The sequence below is a fragment of the Eschrichtius robustus genome, chromosome 18 (assembly GCF_028021215.1).
Source record: "Eschrichtius robustus isolate mEscRob2 chromosome 18, mEscRob2.pri, whole genome shotgun sequence".
Lineage (NCBI taxonomy): Eukaryota > Metazoa > Chordata > Mammalia > Artiodactyla > Eschrichtiidae > Eschrichtius > Eschrichtius robustus.
The window spans coordinates 79,941,798-79,960,800 of record NC_090841.1 but is presented as its reverse complement, the minus strand read 5'-3'; the positions used below and the strand labels follow the sequence as shown (position 1 = coordinate 79,960,800).

General features: G+C 50.0%; 1 protein-coding gene across 2 annotated transcripts in view; it reads left to right on the top strand.

The window, feature by feature from the left end:
• The first annotated feature begins 10,475 nt into the window (after window positions 1-10,475).
• ANKRD10 (ankyrin repeat domain 10) overlaps window positions 10,476-19,003 on the top strand; it is a 32,996-nt gene continuing 24,468 nt past the window's right edge. For both annotated transcript variants that reach the window (XM_068527073.1, XM_068527074.1), the window contains exons 1-3: window positions 10,476-10,807; window positions 14,287-14,439; window positions 18,181-18,272. In XM_068527073.1, coding sequence (XP_068383174.1) covers window positions 10,598-10,807; window positions 14,287-14,439; window positions 18,181-18,272 — 455 coding nt within the window. In that variant the 5' untranslated portion in view covers window positions 10,476-10,597. The remainder of the gene's footprint in view (window positions 10,808-14,286; window positions 14,440-18,180; window positions 18,273-19,003) is intronic.

Below are 19,003 nucleotides of genomic sequence, written 5' to 3'. Positions count from 1 at the left end.
CCTGACAGCCATCCTTTCCATGCCCCCCTCCTGCTGCAGCATCGTGCAAGGTGCACAAGCACGTGTACAGAGTATGCAGACACACAGAGTATGTTCCATTGCTTTGTGAAGGCTCAGAAAGCACACGCTGGGTTTCTGTCGTGAGGAGATGAACCAGCTTTCCAGGGAGCCACGTGGTTTGACCCTCACGGGGCGGGGGGGGGGGGGCTGACATCCTACCTCCCCGTGGCCATGTAGCCACTGTCAGACCCCGAGGGTGCTTAAGTATTTTGCATCTGATCCCTGAGTGAAACCAAGATCTCTACAGAGAAGAAAGCTTTCCAATCCCCAGGAATGACCCAATTTCAAGTAATTTTCACTGCACTGGAATTCTGGTTTATCAGAATGACGTTGGCTGCGGCACAGAGAGATGGACATGTTCTAGGAGCTGGCCCCGACTTTGCACCATCAGTGTTTTAGCTACAGAGGATTTGGCCCACCAGCGTTTTCTGGGAGAAGATGAAAAATTTCGTTCAGCAACTGTCAGCGTGTCTTCCATGGCTTCTTATCCAAACTGGTTCTGGTTGTGGATAAGCTCAGCACATTGAGGTGAACAGGCTGGAACAGGCCTGTGAGAGTGCTCCCATTTCTCCGGAGAGGTGGGTCTGGAGAAGGTCGTGAATCCTGCTTTAGAAACAACCAAGGAGAGAGAACTTTTGTTCTGTGGTGCAGACTTGGCAATGGATTGGTGTTTGTTCTAAAAGCCCACTTATAAAGGCAGCTGGAGATTGGATCAAACTAAACCATCTTATTTGTAATTGCCAGCTGTGCACTCTTCTCAGGACAGACAAAACCCTTCTCCCCTCATTCCCTGATGTCACCAATATGACTGTAAAATAGAGGACTGGGGGATTGGAATCAGAGAATGAGGGCTTTAATCCAACACCAAGACCCCAGACGAGGAAGCTGAGGCACAGAGAGGTCCTAAGACTCGCGAGTCACCAAGTAACTCGGTGGCCGAGCAGGAAGCAAATAGCTCTGATTTCCAGCCTCTCTTATTTCTATGGCATCATTCTGCAGCTCCCTATCAATAAATGGATGTTTCAGAGTCATTACTTCTGGGGTTTTTTCCTACTTGACTCTAGTATTAGTTTGCTCGGGCTGCCATAACAATGTACCACTGATGGGGTGGCTTAAACCGCAGAAATTTTTTGTCTCCCAGCCTGCAGTCTGGAAGTCCAAGGTCAAGGGCAGCATTGGTTCCTCCTGAGGCCTCTCTCCTTGGCGTGCAGACAGCCATCTTCTCCCTGTGTCCTCACAAGGTGTTTCCTCTGTGTGTGTCCAAATCTCTTCTTAGAGGACACCAGTCAGAATGGATTAGGGCCCACCCTAATGGCCTCATTTTTAACATACCCATCCTTTTACGAGCCCATCTTCGGATATAACCACATTCTGAGTTCCTGGGTGTTAGGGCTTCAGCGTGTGAATTTCGAGGGGACACAGTTCTGCCCAGAATGCCTCGCCAACATTTTTAGAGTATTTTGTGATTTGTGAATTGTTTCCATGCACACAATGCCATTGAACCCTCACCACAGTGCTTGGGAGGGAGGTGTCACCTCCACTCAGAGACGTTAAGTGACTTTCTCATTGCCACACCATCACATGGCCTGTGGTGGACCCAATACCCCAGCAGGCCTTCTAAACCAGAGGCCAGGGTCTTCTCACTAAATGTTCTAAAATCATGACCATCACTCTTTGCCAATCAGGATGTATAGATGTAATCAGTTTACACAGCCCTGCTGCCCCCAGGTAAGACGAGATATTACAAGTCCTTTTCATGACCTTCTGTAGGTTAAAGAGATGCTTGACTTTGACCTTCCCCTGGTCCACCTCTGAACCTTATAATTCCTCTAAGTACAGCAGTTTCCAAATCCTGAAAGTGTAATGATTTAATATTTTGACCACACAAAAATGTCCCCAATCTAAGTGACAGTATCCAAAACAGCTGAGTCAGTGCATTGGGTCCCAGGCAGAGAGCTGAGCTCCCGTTCTCTGGAGATCTGCTGTCCAACAACATAAATATGTTTAACACTACGGAGATGTACACTTAAAAATGGTTAAGATGGTAAATTCAATGTTATGGTTTTTCTAACCACAATAAAAAAAAAAAAAAGAATGCCTTAAAATGTATATCTACAGCTACATCATGAAGAAAATAAGAGAACCCACAGAATAGAAGAAATTTGTTTTAATCATATATCTGATAAGGGACTTGTATCTAGAATATACAAGATCTATTGCAGGGGAGGGATAAATTGGAAGATTGGGCTTAACATATACACACTACTATATTTAAAATAGATGACCAACAAGGACCTACTGTATAGCACAAAGAACTCTGCTCAGTATTCTGTAATAACCTAAATGGGAAAGGAATTTGAAAAAGAATAGATACTTGTATACGTATAACTGAATCACTTTGCTGTACACCTGAAACTAACACAATATTGTTAATCAACTATACTCCAATATAAAATTAAAAATTTAAAAATAAATAAATAAAAAGATCTATTACAGCTCAATAATAGAAAGACAAATAACCCAGTAAAAATGGGCAAAGGCTCTGAATAGACAGTTTTCCAAAGAAGAAAATGGGCCTTCGGTCAAGACTGGTGCTCAATCAAAGGAACCTGTAGTCTTCTCTCAGTAGAAAAAAATCCTCAGCTAGTTCCGCTGATTTATTGCTAGATGATGTATTAGCTTCCAACCTGCCAGAGCTGACCAACGGACACAAAATACAGGGTACATATATGTAGTTTAAAATTTTCCACTAGCCACACTAAAATAAACAGGTGAAACCAGCTTGAATAATCTATTTTATTTAACCCGATGTATCCAAAATAGTATAACTTTAATATGTACCCAATATTAAGTTATTAGTGAGATATTTTATATTCTTTTACTAAGTTTTTACAGTTCAAGGTGCACTTTGCATTAGCAGCACATCTCAGTCGTAGAATTTGATTTTCACTGGGAATATCTGATCTGCATTTAGATTTCAGGATAGTTGTAGTCGAAAGAGAAGCTACCCGTAACCAAGTCGTTTTCAGGTTGTTTAAAAATACTCAGCATTTCCCCAATAACTGAATCAAGTTTAAGATTTCAAATTTAAATAAGTTAAAATTAAATACAATTTAACATTCCAAGTCTGTGCCATTTGGATTTTAAATTCAAGGAAAAGGTATTGGCCGGTTTTAAGGCAGTGCTGTTGTTAGATTTACATCTTGAAAAGATCCTCTGGCTGCTGGGCAGGAAAAGCGGAGAGGCTGTCACGCTGGTTTAAGTGAGAGAGTGTGGCTTGGGTGGTAGGAGGGGAGGAGGAAGGAAGGGGGTCCCCTGGAGGCAGGGCCACCAGGACCCACGTGAGGGCATGTGTGGGAGTGGAGAGTGTTGACCCCGGTGCTGGACGTGAGCCACTGCAGAGAACCCAGTGGGGGTGAGTGTGGGTAGCAGGTCTGGGGCGACCCGAGCATCTCATCTGGGGCATCCGTGGAGACGCCTAGCAGAGATCCAGATGCAGATGGGAACTGAATTTATAAGACGGGGCTGAGGGAGAGCGCAGGGCTGGAGATGTGAACTTCCAGAGCATCAGCACATAAACAGCATAGGAAGGCGTGAGATGGGACGACATTGCCTAGGAAGGAAGTGTGGAGAGGAACAAAAGGTCTAGGACCCAGGCCTGGGGTTGTTGAATCTCTGGAGGTGGGACAGAAGAGCTGGAGAGTCACGGAAGCCAGGAGATCAGGGCGATTGGAAAAGGCGCTGAGGGCCAACCCGCTGAGCGCCCAAGTAGGTAAGCTTAGGATGAAGGATTGATCACAGGCTTGGCCAACAGGAAGGTCTGTGCTGAGCTTGACCAGGGCTCTTCCAGGGGGGTCCTGGGGGCTGACACCCAGCTGGAATGGGCTGAGGAGGGAACATGAAGCAATAACTCTGCAAATTCTTTGAAGTTAGGTTATGAAAGGAAACAGAGGGACGAGCAGTGGCTGAAAAGGTACGCATGGGAAAGAGAGCTGTCGTTGCAACGCAGAGCATCACGCTAGCGTTACCGAGCCAACTCACCTGTTCATGGTGCTGACCCATGCAGCAGGGCCGGAGAAACCCCTGCTCACTTGCTTACTGGATATGTACACTTCCTTTCAGTGAGCTGCCTTTTCACGTCCTTTGCCTGCTTTCTTTTGTTGTTCACCTTTTCTTGTTTATTTGTAGACTCTTTATGCTGAATACGAATGCTTTATTTGTTGAAAGACTTGCAAACTATTTCCTTTGGTCTGCCACTTATCGTTCACTTAGTTTCCGGTGCCTTTTGTCAAAATGAAATTATCAATTATAATATAGTCAGAGCTGTCCTTTTTTTTTTATGGGTTGCTTCATGAGTCTTGTTAAGAAATCCTTCACTACTCTAACACCATAAAGATGGTCAGCTGTTTCCTTCTGAACCATTTTCACTTTTGCTTTCACATTTCTGTCTAATCCACAGGAACTAGATGTTTGAGTGTGGTATGAGCTCTTTGGTTCACCCCTCTTCTCGCCCCTCATCCACTGAGGCAGGCAGGGAGTGGAGCGGGGCCGGTCACATGAACGACAGTGACAACAGTCCTTGGTCTCCAGCTACTCTCAGGAGGGCAGCAAGCGCTTGCTGGTGTCCCCAAACCTTCAGCAAGTGCTGCCCACAGTGACAGCCTGTTCTCTGCTGTGCCTTGAGGAACTAAGAGGAAGGGTCCACCCTACATTTGGGATGGAGGGGCCAGGGAAGGGCAGTGTCTCTCAGCCACAGGTCAGTGCGCTGTCACACCAGCAGCCCTAGGACAGCGGTGCCCGGGAGACAGGCAAGCTCCAAGGGGACACTCAGGGCAGCTGGCACACGTCCTGAGTGACTCCAGTTTCTGACAACAAGACCCCCGGGGGCCTGGACACTGTCATTTAGTCTTCAAGAGAAACAAAACATCTAGCAGTAGGTAATATACCAGGAAGACTTGGTAACTGAAATGTTTATAAATTGCTGGCGGTGGGGAAGATAATAAAGGTACTTTGGAGAACAGTTAGTAACCTAGATCTTCTCAATCTGAAAACGTTTTCACAACCACAACCTCCACTGACCCTGACAAAGACACTTTTGCGGAGCCAGGGTAATGTTTATCTTCTTTAATGAATGAGGAGATTAAGCCAACAGGCTGAGAAATGCTCCCCCAGCAAGGAGACCCGTTAATATACTTTCTTCACGCGTCCTCGCCCACAGAAACAGAGAAAGGGTGCAGGGCTGGAGTACCAGCCACAGTGCCCTGGGCCACCGCTGCTCGGGCCTCCCTCCTCCTCCACCCCATGCTCCCAGGAACGGGGTGCAGGGCTCCAGGGAAGTGGGATGAAAAAGGCACCCACGTGTTGGTCTTCCAGGTAAAGACCACCTTGGGACCAAGTGACCAGAGCTTTTTCTCCCACCGGGCCTCCTGGGCAAGAGTACTTTTAATTTGACAACCTAACTCCTGTTATTTCCTCAGGGGGCTAGGATTATACTCTCCTCGGTAACAGAGATTCCTGTCTGGCTACATGCTTTTGTTTCTGGAACATTCTTAAAGAATAAATCCAACAGTGGGAGTGTCAGGATGGGCGAGGAAGGCGTGACAAACACCCATCGCACCAGGTGCCTGGGTCTGGTCCAGTGAGCAGCTGTCAGCAGCTTCCGCCCAAAGACTGTGGTTCTGCCTGGAAGGCCGGCCTCAGGGTGGCCACGCAGGGACTTCCCAACCTGCTCCACGGAGGGGCCACCAACCCCACCCACGGGGCCAGCCGGGCATGTTTAATACTAGTCATGACTCGCTGGGGCTTTTCTCTCCAGTGATAACACTGGGAAGTTAAGGAATCAGCTAAAACATTTTAACAGACTGTGTGGTTGCCAAGTTAAAGGTCAAGGGGTCAGGAGGCGCGTGCGGTCATCCTCAGTGGCCAGCAGGACCCTGCTCAGGAGCAGCCCAACCCGGCTGCCCCCATCTCTGGGCGCCGGCCGGCCAGCCCGCTGTTTCCTTTCCCTTCTGCAAACCTTCACCTTCCGTCCCCATGGTTCTGCTTTCACAGTCTGCTTCTAAAGGGAGCACAGACCTTCTGTTTCTATTTCATTTTAAGAACGTCTGTGCTAATCACTTTTCTAACAAGATTTAAGTAAGACAGGACAAGCAGTAAGATTCCAGAACCTTAATGTTGGTTATAGCCAAGATCCCTGGTCCAGGGCGTGTCTCTCTTTCTGAAAAGCAGTGGCCAACGGATCTGAGTCTAGTGTGCATTGCACATCATCACTCAGCAAATTTGTACTGAGGGTTTAACGGGGCCCCCTGTCCATAGCGTGAGGACAAGAGAAGGCAACTGTGATCCAGGAGGACAGGCCTCCCCGGAACCCACAGAGCTGGCCCCCTGACCACGGACTTCCAGAGCTGGGAGAAACACGTTTCTGTTGTTTGACTCCCCGGAACCCACAGAGCTGGCCCCCCGACCACGGACTTCCAGAGCTGGGAGAAACACGTTTCTGTTGTTTGACTCCCCGGAACCCACAGAGCTGGCCCCCTGACCACGGACTTCCAGAGCTGGGAGAAACACGTTTCTGTTGTTTGAGCCATCCGGTCTGCAGTACTTTTGACGGTGGCCCAAGTGGACCCAGACTCTCACATCCAATTTTAAGCAGATTTGCCTTCTTCACAGATGGATCCGGCAGCGTGGTGGGAGATGGAGGGGCGGGGAGAAGAGGCAGCAGAGAGAACAGAACAGTTGGGCTCTGGTACCGCCTTTAGGCCAGGCTGAGGGCGCCATCAGAGTGGACCCTCCTCCCCGCCCCAGCGAGCTGCACGCCCACCAGCTGGTTCTCCCTCTGCGCCCCGCCCCTCCCTCACCCAACACAGCAAAGCCCTCACTGGCTGGCACTTCCAGGAATTACAGAAGCTCCAGCTGTGGCAGACAGTGCGGGCCTGCCTTGCTCTCCATTCTCTTCTCCCATTACACACTGTTCACCGTGACCCGTTCCTAGGGTGACAGCAGCGCTCAGAAGAGTCCCGCCGCCATCTACCAAGTGTGTGGGCCCCTCTGTGCATTTCCCACGGGAGCTTCCTTCCACTGAGTGCTGCCTATGTGAGCAATTCCTCACCACACAATCCTTTTTTGGAAAACACAATGCCAATCATAAAGGCAGGCTTGAGTTGGGTTTTGTTTCTAATACATATATTGAGTTTTGAATCTTTCTCTTTTCCATCATGTATTTGAATCATATCTTCAAATACCCAAGTTTGCTTATGTTAAAGAAAAAAATTATTTCAAGCTGTTAAAGAAGACATTATTCAAAGACACTTGTTAAAGCATGGAAAGGCAGACTTGATCCAAGGGGGGGGGGCCTTCATATGGGTGTAGGGACCCCTGCAATGGGACTGGTGAGACCTTGTTTTTTTCTTGCATTCGAGGAAAGAGCTCAGACTGAACTCTGAATGCCACATGGGCAAGCGGGAACTCAGAGCCAAGGAGCAGGGTGGGTGTCGGTGGATGGAGAGTTACTAAGAGGAGCCATCAGGGTCAACTAAACATCCGGGGTTCTGGCTAAACCGACCTAAGAGGACTCTTGCTGAAGGCAAGCCAGGGTGAGCGGTCATCTGGGGGTAGTGGGAGGGCGAAGAACCCAATTAGATTTGGAGGGTTATCAGAGATGGGGGCCAGGGGATTCTAGCCAAACCAACTTGGCAGGATTCTTGCTAGAATTGGACAATGCTGAGATGAACACTCAAGTCCAAAAGTTGAGGCCTCGTTGAAATTCAGGGGATCCTGAGTAGAGTTCGGTCAAGGAGAGAATCTTTGTCATTTATTTATGGTTGCTTTATCAAATAAAAAACAAAGGATGTGGGCTTCCCTGGTGGCGCAGTGGTTGAGAATCTGCCTGCTAATGCAGGGAACACGGGTTTGAGCCCTGGTCTGGGAAGATCCCACATGCCGCGGAGCAACTGGGCCCGTGAGCCACAACTACTGAGCTTGCGCGTCTGGAGCCTGTGCTCTGCAACAAGAGAGGCCGCGACAGTGAGAGGCCCGCGCACCGCGATGAAGAGTGGCCCCCGCTTGCCGCAACTAGAGAAAGTCCTCGCAGAAACGAAGACCCAACACAGCCAAAAATAAATAAATTTAAAAAAACCAACAACAAAGGATGTGAGTCATGAAGGCACTCTTTTTCCCTAGAGCTTTTTAAAAACAACAGTCCTAAAGAAAAATCTGTAATTAGTAATAATTGTAAGAGTTGGATAAAACCTGGGACCAAGCAATTGGACTGTTGACTTTAGCAGTACTCCCTAGACTGTGCTTTATCAGTCTCATACCCACAATTACCATGCAGCATATTTTAGGGGTCCATCATCATATTAATCTATTTCTAGACAGCTACTCCAGTATGTATATGGTCCGAGTAGCCCCGAGAAACTGGAAAGTCATCTTAGCCGAGGAAGGACGAACTCTAAGCACCCTATCACTGTAACCTGCTTTGTTTTCCGAGGCCTTAGGACTCTATGCAAAATAAATATCAAGGTTAAAAAAAGTCTAACTGTGGGTTGGAAACTGGTCTGGATATTATTCTAAGCTCTGCCACAGGCAGGCAGCTTGTCCCTGAGCAAGTTCCTTGGCCTATCTCTGCCTCGGCTTCATCATTCGCAGAAGGTAGGGTAAGGAAGATTACTCCCCTCTCATTATTACGGATGACAAGGTGTGCTTATGTCCTTCTGCAAAATGGGCTGCCTCTTTCCTAGGAAGGGTGGAAGTCATCGCCCAGGTATATATCTTTTTTTCTTAATTTTAAAATTTTATTTATTTATTATTTAAAAAAATTTTTTTTTGGCTGCGTTGGGTCTTCGTTGCTGTGCGCAAGCTTTCTCTATAGTTGTGGTGAGCGGGGGCTACTCTTCGTTGCAGTGCGCGGGCTTCTCATTGCGGTGCCTTCTCCTTGCCAAGCGTGGGCTCTAGGTGCCGGTGCTTCAATAGTTGCAGCATACGGGCTCAGTAGTTGCGGCGCACGGGCTCTAGGGTGCGCAGGCTTCGGTAATTGTGGTGCACGGGCTTAGTTGCTCTGCGGCATGTGGGATCTTCCCCAACCAGGGCTCGGGCCCGTGTCCCCCGCATTGGCAGGCGGATTCTTAACCACTTGCGCCACCAGGGAAGTCCCAGGTATACATCTTAAAGAGATAATTAGATTAAAAGCATCATGGTGTTTACAAAGAAAAATAATTGAATTCTGGAGTGGACCAAGCTCGAAATGGGTTTATAGCATACTTCTACCTTTTCGGTCCAAACAAAAAAGTATTGCTCGAATTACTGAAATTTCCTTTCTTGCCTCATCTAACTGATGGGAGACAGATTCTAAGTCTCGTTCACACTTCCCATCCATGAGTACTCGCTCACTAAGGTGAGATCCCCGCTATGTTGTCTCCTTTGCTGTGTCTGGAGCATTTCCCAGCGTTTCATCCACTATTGTACTCAACCCACGTTTGTTGTGTGATGCGTAGATGACCGTGTTGCATATTTATACCATAAATTAACAATTTCCCTTTGCTAGGCGTTAGGTTTCTAATTTCTTGTTTTATTAACTAATGCTGCAATGTGCTACCGTATGCATCAATATCTTCCCAGACATCTGGTTACCTACTTAAAGCCGAATTACAGTGATTTAGAATTTTGTAGAAGAAAAAAGGAAAGCAATATACACAAGGAAAACGAATATATACAAGTGAAACAGACCATAAGGTTACAAAAGTACTGTAAGGAAATAGCCATAAATGTTAATAGTGGTTATCCCTTGACAGTGAAATTATTGATGATTTTGACGTATTACTCATAATCAGAAAAGAATATCTTTTAAAAAATCTGTGATCCTCGATCATTGAAAGAGAATTTAGTATTTCCTTGCATGCTGCCATGTTTCTCAGTGTTTTTGCCATGGGTTCTCGAAAACGTGCAGCCCACCTCGCCAGACAAGCAGGACAGAAAGCGCGGGAACTGCCCTCAGGTCCCCGCAGACGCCCCGCCTGATTAATTGAGCGAATTAGAGCTGCGCCGCCAAAACCTCAGAGGGCCGGGCCCAAACCCCAAACCTGCGCCTCCCGGAGCTTTTCATCAAGGGGGGTCGGGACACTGTCGGGCCTGGGGTCTGGACAGGAGGCGCGGCGCAGAGCCCACGCCGCCTGCAGGGCCCCGGGAGTGGCCTGGCACCGTCCCCTGCCCTTCACCACGCCCTGCCCCGCCCCCTGCTCCTGGCCCCGCCCTCTTCCCCCTCCCCGCCGCTCCAGGAGTAGGCCCCGCCCCACGGCCCCCGGCCTCCGCCCCCGACGGTCCAGGCCCCGCCTCCTGGCCCGGCGTCTCCCGGCGCCAGCCCCAGTCCTGGCGCCGCAGGCCCCGCCCCGCCCCGCCCCTGTGCGCGCTCTGCTCGGCAGCCGGCGGGACGCGGTGGTGGTTTTGCCTTCGCTCCTTTGTGCTCGGACGGCGGCGGCGGCCTCTCGGGTCCTCACTGGCGCGTCTTCTCTGCTCGCCAGCCCGCGCTCTCCGGTGACGGACCATGTCGGCGGCGGGAGCGGGCGCGGGCGTGGAGGCGGGCTTCTCCAGCGAGGAGCTGCTGTCGCTCCGCTTCCCGCTGCACCGCGCCTGCCGCGACGGGGACCTGGCCGCGCTCTGCTCGCTGCTGCAGCACACGCCGCGCGCCCATCTGGCCGCCGAGGACTCCTTCTACGGGTGGACGCCCGTGCACTGGGCCGCGCACTTCGGCAAGGTGGGCGCGGGCGCTTTAAGGCGCCATCTTCCGCGGTTTTGCCGTGGGGGGTCGGAGAAGGCGGGGGCCGAGGCGTGGGGGGCGCGGGGCGTGTCGGGAACGCGGGGCGCCAGCGGGGGCGGCCGCCAAGGCGCCCCGAGGGGCCGGGGCGCATGTGCGGCGGTGCGGGCGGTCTGGGCCCCGAGGGGCGCGCGGGGAGTGCCGGGAGCGCGGGCGGAAGCGGGCCCGGCGGCGGCGGCGGCGGCGGCGCCCGGAGGGGCCCGGGGCGCATGTGCGGCGGCGCTAGCTTCGAACGCGGGCGGCTTCGCGGAGGCGCCGCCCGGGCGGGTGAGGGTTCCTGGCCGCCGGCGGTGCTGAGGGCCGGGCCTCCCGCGGCGGCCGGCTCGGGTCGAGGTGCGGAGACGCGGTCCCCGGGGCGGCGCGCGAGAGTCCGGAGCCTCTCTGAGGAAAACCTCTGTGAGGAAGGCCGCGGGGCCTCCTGACGCGCCTCCGACGGGGACGCCCGGGCGGGAGGCCGCCGCGGCCCGAAGGTCGCGTTAGAGGGTTTCCGTGGTCAGCCCGTCGGGGGAAGGTGACGCTCGGACCGAGCTGCTGGGGGCCTCCGTGTGGAATGTCGTCCGGGCGCTTGGGACTCGGCTCGCCCGGCTTAGGCACACCTGTGGTGTCTGAAGTGTCACGAGATCGGAAGGGCAGCGTGCTGCTCTGAATTCTGAAGAGCTGCGGCGGCGTCTTCCTCATCGGTGCGGTAAAGGGGGTTGTGTGCCGGGAGAGGTGGCCGCAGAGGCAGGTGCACGGTGCTGTTGTCGAGAGTGGCTTTCGTGACGAAGAGGCGGAGACCCCCGTTCGGGGCCTTCTGAAGACGTTTCGCCCTGACAGGGTGGGGTTGGGTTGAAGTCAGGAAACGGTTTTGCAGAGACACAGGCAGGATGATGGTGAAACGTGTTCCCGGCTTGGGGTGAAATTGTTGTGTTGTGGTTAGTTACCTTCTTGCACCTGACGCAGCCGCTTCGCGTTGCTCGAGGTGCTGCGTTCGCAGTGCAGGGAGAACTGCGGGGACGCAGGGGCCGAGCGCGCTCGCAGAGGGAAGCAGGTTTACGTTAGCGAAGGGAGGCGGGGAGTCGTGGCGGCAGGGGTGAGGCCGGGGCTGGGCGACAGCCCGCGGCGCGCCCCGCAGCGCTGCTGCCCTCGGGTACCGGCGCCGAGAGCGAGCGCCCTGGGGAAAGCGCCCTCCTTCCCGCCCTTCGCCCTCTGCCCGTGAACGCAGGCTTCCCCAGGCTGGGGGGTGATCTCCCCGCCGAGGGCGCCTTGTGCACTTGTACCGTAAGCTGCAGGGAGCGCTCAAAGCGTTGCTTCCCAGCATCGCCTGTGCTTTTGTGCTGTGGGGACAGGCGCCCTTGTAAGAGACAGAGGCACAGCTTTTTGGGAGACGGCTCCCCTCGGGATTCCGATCCTCCCAACCCTGGTTGAGACGGACGCCCAGTAGGACCACCCGGTGCGTCCTGTGAAATGGTCGGCCTCGTTACAAGCGGTTACTCAGACTGTCTCCCAGTCCGAGGCTGCTTCGGGCATCTCTGGGGATTAACAGTAGCCGTAAGCGCTTAGGGCGGTCGATTTCACGCCTGTGTATTTCACGGTAAGAGTTCACGGAGTGTCTGCTTCCGTAGAACGCGAGCGGCAGGTGAACCTCTTAGACCAAAAGCTGCAGCCAGAGGCATTTACTTCGGGGTTTTCAGTTGTCTTTAATCACAGTGACCGCAGAGTCTTGGATACGGAAGGGGCCGCAGAAAGTAACGTTCAGTGTGTGCGAAAAGGCCGTCCGGGCCGCACCCCTGACCTGTCCCCCCGCGCCCTGCCCGCAGCTTCCCTCCGTCTGTGTGCCCGGACGCGTTCGCTGTGCTCAGCCTGCGCGCGAGGCAGCCGGGCGGGCGTGGCGCGTGCGGTGAACCCCTCCCAGCCCTCAGGCCGCGTTCCTAGAGGCGGGCCGCTCCGCACAGGGTCCTGACCTGTTTATGAGGCTTGTCCGCTCCCAGAGGACTGACCGTTATTCAGGAGCTCTGATTACGCCTTGCCTCTACGAGCTGTTCTATTGAACGGCATCTTTACAGAATTCCAAACCGGGTTTTCCACATCCAGCCCACAGGTAACAGACTTGACGTGCAGCGAGCTCTCAGGTGATGTGAAGGCTGACCGCTTCTGGCGTACCAGGCGGTTTTCATCCTTGTTTCGTTTGGTTGGGCTCCAGACCTGCTCCTCTTATCACTGGTATTGGCCGGCATTGTTCGCTCAGTGCATTGATAAAGGCGATAGATAAAAATATACCGAAGTGGTACCTCTTTATCAGCCATTACCCTCAGATTCAGACTCCTGGAAGACAGGTCATGTGTTAAAAATCAGTGTGCCACCACCTGTGAGTGTTCACCTCGCACAACCGTTGATGGCAGTGATCTGTCCTTTACAGGGAAGGGCTTACATTGCTGGAAGCGGGTAAGAGACACGGGGTGAGACCCGCGTGTAGCTGCTCTTCGCTTGAGGTCTGTTCTCAGGAGGAGAACTGGTGGCACTGAGAGCTTTTTCTTTGCGAGCTGCATTGTGCTTCGGGAGGGAAACGGGACCCGAGGACACGCTGGGCGGAGCAGTGTAAACCTTTGAGGACAGCAGGTCTGCTCCCGCCATGCTTGGCACACGGGAGGCACTTGCTAAATATTTGTGGAGTGTGCTGGTTCTTCTTCCAGAAGCGAGTATGACACCGATGCCTGGCTGCAAAGTCTTGTCCTGCCTCCTGTGGCTTTTTGTTTTAGTCACCTGCTAGGGGCAGAGCTCAGCTGTGCTCTAGGCCTTTTTATCTTTGATGGGGGGGGGGTGGTTCTGTACAAACAGTGTGAAAAGACGGAGCGCTGCCCTCTCACCTGCTCCACGCGTGTTTTCCCTAAGGAGCTAACCTGGAGCTGGGCCTCGACCGAGTATTCAGCCAGCGCGGCCAGTGCAGGCTGCAGAAAATGGTCTTTGACCGTGAAGGGTTGACCGACCAATCGCTGCAACGTTTTTCTTCTTTAGAATAGCGCGTGCAAGTGGCAAAGCTCAGTTCTGACAAAAGTCTGTGAATATGCAATCTAGTCTTTTCTGACTTCGGCTTTTTTAAACACTGAGGTATAGTTGATTTACAGTATTATATTGATTTGGGGTTTTTCAGTTGTAGGAAAAACAAAATATTTAAACTTGTATAGTGTCCATTGTTTCGATTTCCTATTCCTGTGTACCAACTTTCTTTTACAAGGACGAGGGAAAATGTTCCTTTAAATAAGCCTTTTAAAATTTGTATGATACTGGGAAGGAATGACTTAACTTTGTTTTCTTAAACAGAAAAAAATTTAACAAAAAATGCCACTCATCTCCATTACAGAATTTAGAATATCTGTGTAACGTTTAATAGTGTACTGACGTTTATGCCTGTTTCATCCCCCCTCCTGCCGTTCTCCAAGTTGGAGTGCTTAATACAGTTAGTGAGAGCTGGAGCCACACTGGATGTCTCCACCACCCGTTACGCACAGACCCCGGCCCACATCGCCGCCTTTGGGGGACATCCTCAGTGCCTCGTCTGGTTGATCCAAGCAGGAGCCAGCATTAACAAACCGGTAAGGGAGTGCCCGTGATGGACGTGGTTGGTTTTTGTTTTCTTCTTCCAGTTCTAATTACGTGGTGTTGAGTTTTAAATTGAGGCGTTAATTAGAGTTTGATATCTTTACTTGTGGGCTAACTGGAACTTAGGTTTATGAAGTTATTTGTGGGTAATTGGCCCGTCACATAGCAATGCCTTGTGTTCAGAGTGCTTTTGCCTGTTATGTGACTTACTGTGATCCACAGTGAGTTGCCCAAGGTCACAGCTGGTGACTGAAGGAGCCTGGCCTTAAGCCTAGGTTTCCTGGCTCCTCTGCTCACAGCTGCCTTAGCTCCATTTCCACAGATAATGGTGAGAACACATCTGTTCCCAGCAAGAGAACGGCAGTTAAGTCATCTGCAGTCATCTGTGTGGTTCAGTTAGCGTTAGCAGGTTGACCGGCACGAGTTGTCGCTTCAGCTGCGGGTTGGAGGTGATGATGAGACGCAGAGAGGTAGCCAGGTGTCCTGTAGGCAGTGACGCCTGGACACCGAATTGAGGAAAGGTGTTTCAGCAGTGGTTTGAAACGAGGGTCAGTGAGAAAGGGGAGGGGGTGAGGGATAAGGGGGCAGTTTGTTCTCTTTAAGAGACTGGGTGGGAAGGGCGCATGGGGAGAACCCTGGATCTTAGGCCTGTTCCTGTTACTAAGCTGGAAGCTGGATGTGGGACAGCTCTTTGGGTCCCCTGCTGCCCTCCACTCTTCTTCTTTCACGCGTGCTCCTCTACTGCGTTGTTGCTTTGGTCCGTGAATTCAGGAGTTACAAGTGGGCGACTGTGTTCCATTGTGGTGCTAGGCGTCGCCTGTCCCCACTAGTCTCCTTCCTGCTCGTGGATTCTCCCCCCCCCCCCCGCCCCCCCTTTTCTCCTGGTAGAAAGGGCACACCCTGCTTCCTCATCTCTCTGGCCTTGGGCACGTGGTTTACTGGTTGTAACTCAATCTCCCTGTCAATAAAATACGGATAGCCCATGAATAGCAGTAATTAATATTAGTATTCATGTGGAGTTTTAAGTATAAATTTTCTATATGATTTTCATTAAATTGTTACATAACATTTAGAGAGATCTAAAGAAATTGTCTAACGCTGCTTTTCAAATCTTTTTAAACCCAGAAGCCCCCTTTTCCTGTAATGATTTATAGCAGCTCAGTATTCCCCACAGATAAAAGGTTTGAGACTCTCCTCCTTCCCCGCCACCCCCGCCAGCTGCTCTAGACAGCACTACGTGGGAATCCCTCCTCAGCTCTGCTCCCAGGGCAAGAGTCCCCAGATCCTGCCCTCCTTACAGCTCTCCTCTTGCGTTTAAACAGCCCACCTGGCTCAGCATCCCCACGTCCTCCCATGTACGAGGCTGTCGCTTGGGTTTCTTAAGTGTCTCGGCCCTGCTCCCGGAAGGGCCTTGGTTGGCTGTGGTCTCACGTGCGGAGCTTCGGCCCGTCCGAGTCCCGGCTGTCGGTTTGGGCTGCTGCGACAGGCACCCAGTGACCCTGAGGCCCCGGTAGGCTTTCTGTTGGCTCATCTCAAGGTAGACAGTTTTTCTCATTTCCCACATAAACTTATACAACTAGGTGCAGGTTTTTCTTATTCTTGGTGTGCCTGTAATTTTTTGAACCTTAGCATACCTTTTCTTCTTTTGGCATGTTAGTTTCTAACCATTCTAAGTTCAATAGAGACTTGCTGTGCCATGTCTAAGGTTGGCATGAGGGGTTACTGAAGCTCAGATGTGCCGTCTGGAGGCTCAGCGTTCTAAGTTTACCCAAAGAGGAAGTGAAGTTAGTTTTTAAGTGGTTTATTTTTGTAAGTCCATAGTGGCTACCCATGGGTGTCACTTTTTGTAAGTCATCTCTTTAATACCCCTTCTAGAATGGTGCTGGCATTTGATATTGCCTTTAGTTTCTTGTAACTAGATTAGAAGCAAGATTTTCTTAATTAACATTCAAGGTGACTTGTCCGTCTTCAGATTTCTGGCACCTCTCCCACTGTCCTTTATGACTCAGAGTTTGCCAGCAGTAGTTCTAGAATCATATTACAGACTCTTTGGTATTTTTGAAATATGACTGGTCTGAACTTGAGATGTGAGCAACCTTAAAATGGCTCTTTACTCTCATTCTCTTGGTTGCAGTTTTCTTTAAATAGTGTTTATTCTGCCCTTCCCAGCTTAAGTAGTCTCCTCGTATAGCGCTAAACCAGGAGCAGGGTAGTTTTGCTTTTTTCTCTGGCATCTATTGCTATCCCACCCTGTTCTCAAAGTAGTATAGAAAACCTTTTTCCTCTTGTACCAAAGATAGCTTTTAAAATCCTTTGTGGTTTTCTTGAGTTTTTGTGGCGTATGGCAGAATCTCACCTAAATCTTAGTTCTACTTTTCCTGGCAATACGTGTACGTAATTTTTATTTGTCCTTATTATGTACCTCCTCTCTCCCTTCCCTCCCCTTTTCAGACAATAGGGTAGGTTTTTGTTTTGTTTTTTAAGTCTGATTTCACTGGATAGTTCCCTGTATAGCCTCATGATTTTGTTTCTTTCTTCAAAATTGGGACTGTCCTGTTTGGAACTTTACATCACTTTTGAGCTTATACCTGACTTTTCCCTCCAGTAAGCAGTTGAGTCTTTCATATTTTTTCTGTGAGATGCTCTACCACTCCTTCTTTCTAGTTTAGTCCTCACCTCAGTTTTCCCCCCGTGAGTTAATGTTTCCAAGTGCCATGCACTGTGCACCATTGCCCCACTCCTGCTTTATCTCTTTATCCCTTAATTATGTGTAGTTCTCTACTGCCAAGTTCGCATTCAGTGGTGATGGGATGTGAGTGATTCAGGAACTGTTGCTGCTTAGTCAGTTGGCACTTCTGAGGCAGAAAGTCCTAAATCAGTTTTTCTAATGGAAACAACTTCCTTCTCTTAATCGCTGTATCTTTCTTTACCTTTTTTTTACCTGAGAGCCTATGAATGAAATTGTGTTTCACTTTTTTTTTTGGTCCATTCATACAGTGTAAAGTAATTCTTTTTTTTTTTTTTTCTGATTCCCGTATGAGTCTTCAGAGTCATTTCCCCGAGTCTGCTCATTTCCTATGCCTCCTTCAACATTGTTTCCTGAAGGGTCAGTCAGGTTCTAATGCATCCTTTCTAAAAGTCCTTGAACAAAATCCCCCATCACAGACAGCCTGAGTTGTATAGAGAGCCGCCTGTGTTTGACCCTATGTTCTCCCTTCCCATTTTTTTCTTGACCCTTTAACCTTAGCTGTCTTGTCCAAAGTATAGCCCTAATTCAGGCTCGAGATAAAAAATCCAGGGGAGGCACTGGCGTGTCTCGACTCAGGCTCTCCTGGGGTGGACGTAGATGAACATGGGTCGACTAGACCAGACATTAGCTATTAGGCCTTGATGACTATTTTCCTGTCTGAGGATAATAGTTTGGGGTGTTATATGCATCTGTGCTGTGTTCCATCATAAAACTTATTTCTACATTGCTACCTGGAGTGTACGTGCTGTCATGGTTGGAGAGGCCCCTTGATTTTGTTGTTCTTGACCTACGAATTCAGGAGAAACTGCTCCTTCCTTGGTCTGCTTTTATTTTCTCTTCACATCGACATTTCTTTGTGTTCTGCTTCCAGTTTGGCTCTCCGTATTCTATTTCAGAGGAATGAGATGGTACATGGCCTTTGTTAATTCCTTTAGAATGTGGAAGTCTTGTATGGATCTGAATGCTTGCCTTTCTGTCGTTTCAGGACTGTGAGGGCGAGACTCCTATTCACAAGGCGGCTCGCTCTGGGAGCCTGGACTGCATTAGTGCCCTGGTGGCTAACGGGGCTCATGCCGAGTAAGCATCTTCGTTTATTCTTGCCAACCAAAGATGTGGTCAAGGGTGTCGTGTTTAGAGACAGGACTTAGAGCAAGCAAAAGTGCTGAGCTTTGTTTTCAATATTGGTAATAGAGTTTTGCTTTTTAGATCAGTTGGCATTAGTGAGCACGTTGTTGTGTGAGTTGAGTTGACCACTAGCAGAAGGGGCTGAATCCCAGCGGCCTCAGCGTTCTTGCCGTGAGAGAGAGAGCATATTAGGGTGGAAAGAACAGTTAACTCATTAAATTTGGAGCCTGGCATTGTTGACTTTACCATTAACTAGTTGTGTCACCGTGGGCAAGTCTTCAAACTTTGCCAAGTCTTAATTTCAGAATGAGTGCCTCGAATTGGATTAGAATATCTTTTCAGGCCTCTCTGGCTCAAAAAAATTCCTGCAGACAGTTAGCTTTTCTTAATTTTGCTAAAAAGATGGTTTCCTCATCTTTTAGCAGATATGAGAACATCTTATGTTTTAAAACCTATTATGATTCTTTAATGATTTTATAATGCCTTGTAAAATGGAACTGTACACATTAAAGACTTAAAAACTCACTCTGCGTTTTTGATACTGATGGCATTATTTTGGAATATCCTTGTTCTGGCCCAGTCTACGTCAACTGGCTTATTTCTAGCTTGAGAGAACAGTATTAACATTTAAGTGTATTAATTTTTAAATGTGATCTTGTATGCAAATCATTAGCTAGCCATGG